The 6,922-nt window shown below is 28.6% G+C and overlaps 1 protein-coding gene across 1 annotated transcript; it reads left to right on the top strand.

Annotated features, from left to right (window-relative positions):
• The first annotated feature begins 5,194 nt into the window (after positions 1-5,194).
• Positions 5,195-6,317, top strand: LOC132736965 (neuropilin-2-like). The gene is made up of 3 exons (XM_060724181.1): positions 5,195-5,342; positions 5,762-5,965; positions 6,127-6,317. Exons 1-3 carry the CDS (start codon positions 5,264-5,266, stop codon positions 6,315-6,317), a joined length of 474 nt encoding a protein of 157 aa, XP_060580164.1. The 5' UTR covers positions 5,195-5,263.
• Positions 6,318-6,922: the final 605 nt, after the last annotated feature.

Here is a 6,922-nt window from a genome sequence, read left to right as displayed (position 1 = left end):
GAAGTGTCTGTGCAAAGTTGTGAACAAACTATCCACATTATAATTTTTAAATCTCCCTTTGCAAAAATTATTGACAGCGGTTTGAGTTTTCAGGCTAAAATTTAAAGTGCTAAAGTTTTATGTGAAAGAAGTAGCTAAAGGCCTCAACAGACGGTAGGATTTAGTTGTACAGCACTAATTAGAGATAAGATGTACAATTTTCAAAGCTATACAACACTTGCATTCAGACGGTAATTCTATACTGTAAGAATCTTCTGAGGTTTCCCCTGAAAAAGATCCCTTTACAGTTTACATTGATCCTTTACATACTTACTCACTTAATACTTTTTTTTCGCCATGAGTAATGATTGAAACACCTCCAATAAAAAAAATATATAATATATATTTTTTTAATGTGAAGCCTGACCGAGACTCAAACCTTGGACCCTCGCTATACTTTACTGCGGCTCTACTGACTAAGCTATGTGGCCGCCTACAAACTACCACCCCTCCCCAAATTCATGTAATTAGAGAACAACTCAATACCATAACATAATCATTTTCGGAATAATTTGGGATTCGAACACAACGCAACTTTGGGTCTCCTAATGAGTTTTTCAACATCATTTTTTACCCCATCTTACTACTATGTTTACCTTTTAGCCCTACATGTTCTGGAATTTCATTCATTACATCCATTATCAGGAGATAATTTGCTTATCTGTTACTTGTCATTGTGGGTGGTCTGAAAAAATCGGTACGACAAGATTTTCAAAATAGAACATGTCCTATCCCTTACATCTCGACATAAGGTTTCCGAAATCAAGAAATAGTAGCATTCACACATTAACATTTGTCTGTACATCTTAGTTTTATTTGGTGTTGTACTTCAAAATCCTACCGTCTGTTGAGGCCTTAAGCTTACCAACAATATCAACATAATTTTTTATAGTAAATCAAGAAAAACAAGAATGTGTATAAGGTTTAATTAAATAATGAGAAAATATTTTGTATTAGAGGATGTGTTGGGTATATTCGTTATCATTTATTCCAAAGATATAAACCAGTTGATGCCAGTATCATATTTGTAATTTTTATTTTTTTCAAGATATATCCAAAAACACAAACAAAAGTAATTTTAACATTGAATGACATTGAATGTTTATGATCACGACATATACATGGTAATTGTCTTTTAATTGAGTTCCTTAAAATAAAACATTGGCATATTAATAATAGTTTTGATAAAACACATGACTCTTATATATAAAACATTAGTATATTAATGATTGTTTTGATGAAACATATGGTTTTTATATATTCATTTTATCTGAACGAAATGTACATGACTTGTCTGTTTAATCAGATATGATATGTTGACGTACTAGTTTTCTGATATTAATAATTCTGATGAAACAAATGGTTTTATAAAAATAAAATTTTAAAATTTTAATTAACAGTTGAATTGTTTGAACAATTGTCTGTTAAATGGGATATAAGTGGAAACGTTAATTTTCTGATTTCATGAAATATATTATTATAACAGACAAAAGATAATTGTTTAATGTATTTAAAGAACGTCGGGGATAGATTGTCAATACACTTTGTTAATTTATATGCTAATGATAATAGCAATATTTAAAACTAAGTCAACACTATAATGCATATGATGTTAACAAAAACATAACTCGAATATTTGAATTTATTGTGTTCCAGTCTTTTGCGTTTGACACAATGGGTATTTTATATGATTATTATTTTGCATGAATATATAGTCCTTGCTTATCATGTAATCTCACGATTACTACAGAGATCACTGTTAGTAGTACAGTTTTTAGTATATTTTACTCAATTATTAAGTTGGGAGTGAAACATGACTAATGTGTCTAAGTATTAGAAAGTACTAGCTTTGAATATCACTTTTAAAATAGCAGTCAATACAATTGTCATCAAATGTCATCAAAATACATTTGATATTCACTTAACCGCTAGACCATATTTTTATTATTTCAGTTTGTCGATAATATGTTAATAGAATGTTCCTGATTATAGCAATAAAGTGATTCTGTCTATCTAGTCGTAGATATATTTGTTAAGTCTAAACAAACATCTGGGCGACGAAAAAATTTTTTTTTTCAAATTAAATTTCAAAAGGAAGGATCACGGAACAAAATGATGGCATTAAAAGATAGTAACATTATGCATGTTATATGAGACACAAGCTTTACTGCATTTGTTTACACAATGTACATATCACTAGACATATTAAGACAATGATGAAATACATTCATACGTATACATACAAACAGAAAACATAAATTTGATTTTGGACATGACGTTCAAGAAGTGTGCAAACTACAAGGCTCTTACAGAAAAAGAAAAGAGAAAACAACAACATTAAAAGAAAATAAAAACACGAAAATTCCATATAAATTTATTTCATCATATCTTTAAACGACAATCACAGTCAAGTAAACTTGCATTTTATTCAAATCAAATATCAGAAATGTATTAATCGTTAGTGCCGCTTATGAAGACCTCCTTTAATCGAAAGAGATTAGCCTTTCTTACCACCAGTCAAGTCATCCTGAAAAGAATTAATCGTTCACAAGTTAGTTAACATCTCTTATGAATAGTTTGTTAGGTTGATAACATGTATTTCAGATATATAATTATTTTAAATTGTTTCATTCGGAATAAATATTTTTAATAAAAATACGAGCGCGTATAAGTACTTTAGAATTGTTTTAAAAGATAATAATAATTTGTCGATGAAATGAATAATATATTCAAGGCAATTTACGTACATCTATCTGTAAGTTGTATCTTTACAAGATATTTAAACACCTGTGGTAATTTAGTTATATTTAGTAATATTATTCTTTACACGCCTTCCGTAAATCTATTTTTACATATATCAATCTACATTTTGATAAAGGATTGGAACACCTGTGATTGATTTATGAATAATAAATAAAATATAGAGTAACAAATGTTTTTTAACCGGACTTCAGGCAATTAATATTTATGTATTTCTATTTACATCTTAGTAAGATATTTGAACAGCAGTTATTTGAATATAAATCACAGAAATATTTCTAGAAGTTTAAATATAAAAAAAACTTATAATAATCGTATATAGTAACATATTTTTTGATAGCAATTAACATATCATTTATGTTTCAAAATATAGTAACATTATTATTACTAAAGAACTTAATTAAACTTCTATCGATTTTAAATAATATCTTAGACTGTATAGTGCTCGACAAGAGCTAAAGTTTGAAAAGGGGGAAACGAAAAAAAACAACCCCTTCCCCGAACCCTCTGCATTGAATTGTTTTTGTTGTTGTTTTTTTTGTTCTGTTTTGTTATAGATTTATAGATTTAATATTAAAAATCTTGGCTTTTAATTGTTTATTTATTTTAGAGGAAATACGACACATTTTTTACTTTAACATATCCTACAAACACGTTCGGGGAGATGAGAAACAAACAATCATCCTGCTAGAAAGCACCTTATTCAAACTATAAAAAATAAAGATCCATGCCTCCTGAAGAGCCAAAATCAAATATGAGCAAATCAAGATTTTAAGAAAATAAGGAAAGAGTCAAAATTCAAGTAATAATTCACATGTTATGTGCGATTAATGACTACGGATTCTTATTGCGTAACTAACGCAGTAAAGGTATTTTTTTGCATATTTTGATCACTGTCTGGTAATTAACGTAGATTGTAAGTGTTGTTTGCAATTTGTAAATTATTTTCTTTGCTCACTTGGCAATAGTTTACATTTTAAAGACGTTTTCGAAATTTTCATATTTTTTCATGAAAATTCGCATATTACAGGCATGTTGATTTAGGACTACGGTAGTTGACGAGACAGTCATTTTAAAAATCACTTATAAACTTGTCATCGACATGTATATATAATCAAATAACTTCATTTATGCCTCAGAAACGAATAAAGTTTTCATTCTTAGAAAGAACAATCATACCTTGTGTAGCTCTGTAGCTTGTAAGATGCTTATTACTTAAATAGGTTTAGCTAAATGTGGAAGTATTTGTCAAAAAGGTAGCAAAATGTAAACAAATAAGTAATTTGACTTCTTTACAAAATACTTAATTACTAGAATTGTACTTATTGCTAGAAATATACAAACAGAAGTAAAAGCTGATTCAGCAATTTGCCAGTGACTAATGTTTAGAGACTATATAATGGGAAACCAGAAATAAATAGTTAAAAGCATACTCGAGCTTCATTGGTAGGTCTTTACAGCATATCTATTTTACATAAAATGTGATGATTTTTTTCTTAATATTATTTCAAAAAATTTCTAATTACTTGCATTACTTATAATGGAGATTTATTCGCGATTCCACAATGATTCGAGCCCATGTTTCCTAGGGTTGTACCTTTTCTTTTTGCGTTATATAAAGACTCAATGAAACAGAATTTGCAATTTTCATGTAATTTTGATGTTTTTAATGCCTCCGATGGATCACTTTTTCCAGATATTGATAGACAGACAACGAATAATTACGCCTCTTCTACCGGAAACAAAATTTTAACATTTGTACTATAAATTTGCAATTTTGTCGTGACTTTTATGTCTCTTTTGGCAATAACTATGATCTGTGTCATTTGCTCAACATATGATACTAGATATATTTATACGTTATCTAGAAATAATACTTTCATAATGTTTTAAAAGCTAAATTTACAACACAAATAAATCTACAGACAAAATGAAAGTTGATGTTATGTTTATAAATACATATATTGCGCACAATACATATGTTAAGATAGAAAACAATTACCTTCTTTTCCATATACATCCAACATGAAAACAAATTCAGCTAATTTGACAATTGATCAGTAGCGCTATTAACATCAAACTAATATTCATAAGGGAATAAGTATAAAATTAGCGTCAAACAACATGCGTATGTAACATCTGCTAAGGTTATTTTAATACACCTTATCAATAAAGATTATACTATTGGTTGATTACAATCATACTTTAACCAATAGATATACATTCCAAAATTTGAAAATTACCATCATCCAAGCAACCAATCATATTCCATTTTCTCACACATTAATCAAATGAAATATGTGTAATAATTAAAAAATGGAAATTTTAAATGTCCAATCAAATTGTTACACATCAAAAGCTTTTGCAATAAATTGAGTGAATCTTTACAAATTGAACCATAACACTAAAGCATCGGAAAGGAGTACTTTTTAGTGAATTATTTGCTTTAAATTGTTTATTCGAGATGAAGGGTGTGTTTTTGCCTCTCATAGCATTGATACTTTATGTATCTTCAGTGAATGCAAGCCATGGTACAGATGTTTGTGAGTATTGTAAATCATTTTATGGCATTTATTGAAGTGAATATTTTAATAAAATTGACAATGTTAAAGTTTGAAACAGGAATCAAGGTTAAATTTTTCTTTAGTGCTAACCAATTTTATAATGAGACAATGAAATTACATAAAGGGAAATAATATATATTGTTATTAAATACATTTCATTTGACGTTTACATATCTATTTATCGACGTTAATGGTAAGTGACCAGTACTGGATTGAAGTCAAGTGACAGCTCAGTAACAGCATTTACTTAATTTATGTTAGTAGAGTTATATGGGATGTAACAATATCAAATTCGGGACTTTTTTATAAAGGTGAAAACCAGTTCCGTACAATACTAGTACTAGTTTATATTAGGAGCATAATGATAAGTAATATAATTTATATACTGTATATTTTAGTTTGTGGAGAACACATTGACATAGTCCCTAATAATGAGGTAGAAATTACAACTCCAAACTTTCCCGATAAGTATCCAAACAGAGTTAATTGTACATGGACCTTCTGCTCCGTGAATCCAAACATAATTGTTTTGGACTTCTTCATATTTCAACTAGAACAAGATAGCGACTGTGACAGTTTTGATTATGTCAATATTTATGACGGTAAGTTAATTTCTACACATACATCTCTAATCGTAAGAATTTATTTTTTAAAAAGCTGATTGGTCTACAATAGACATATTTAACATAGTTTTTATGTTTTTGGATAGTCTTATAAAATAAGTCTTGAAAAAAAGCTTTTTCATTTTCTTTTCTTTATTCAGGCGAATACATAGGACCAAATCTTATTGCAACATTTTGCGGTGATAATTACTGTGAAGGATACCAGACTGGATTTTACCCATTTGAAGAAGTTGAGAGCACAGGAAGATGTATGACCCTCTACTTTCATACAGATGGTTCCGTCCGACACCTAGGTTTCCTAGCAAGGATTAATTCCATGCCTGGTATGTAATGTGTTATATTATCACACCCTTTACTATGCTTATAAAAGAAGTTACATTAACAACTCATATGTCTGGTTTTTTTCTTCAAATAGGATAAATCACAATATATGTGAGACTGAAAATATCTCAAGATAAATCGTTTGACACACGTGTATGTTTCAGTCATAAAGTTAAGCAATGTCAAATCGTTTAATGTCTTCTCAAGATAATTATTATATTTTAAGGATTTACTATGGGAATGATAACGGAGATGAAAAATTTGATCGGCTCAAATCAATGAATAGATTAGTTTTTTATGTGTTCTGTAGTTAAATCCGATGAGAAAAATTTAACGATACATGTATGCAAATCATATAAATTTGTTCTCAATACCAAATCGTGAACAAGAATATGTGTCAATGAAATCAAGCATCATAAACGCTAAATTAAATTACAGGTGAAATAGATATTTATTCAATGCCATTAGTTTTTAAACAAAATAATATTATATAATGCTGCCACGGATTAACTGCGAAAAGGCTAATAGTCACTTACTATTTCAAATTCTAGCTAAAATTTCATCCTTCTCTTGTTGATGAATTAATGATTTTTTTTTATTTTCAATGCCAAACAG

This window comes from Ruditapes philippinarum, unplaced genomic scaffold, assembly GCF_026571515.1.
Source record: "Ruditapes philippinarum isolate M1 unplaced genomic scaffold, ASM2657151v2 ctg6536_1_1_1_1, whole genome shotgun sequence".
Classification (NCBI taxonomy): Eukaryota; Metazoa; Mollusca; class Bivalvia; order Venerida; family Veneridae; genus Ruditapes; species Ruditapes philippinarum.
The sequence above is the reverse complement of the archived record's forward strand: the minus strand, read 5'-3'. Positions and strand labels throughout refer to the sequence as shown.

Bases quoted from the DNA above. Each gene is read 5' to 3' on its own strand.
- LOC132736965 (XM_060724181.1), top strand. From the start codon at position 5,264: ATGAAGGGTGTGTTTTTGCCTCTCATAGCATTGATACTTTATGTATCT. The intron at 5,343-5,761 runs GTGAGTATTGTA...TGTATATTTTAG, and splicing joins AAGCCATGGTACAGATGTTT to TTTGTGGAGAACACATTGAC. The intron at 5,966-6,126 runs GTAAGTTAATTT...TTCTTTATTCAG, and splicing joins TTATGTCAATATTTATGACG to GCGAATACATAGGACCAAAT.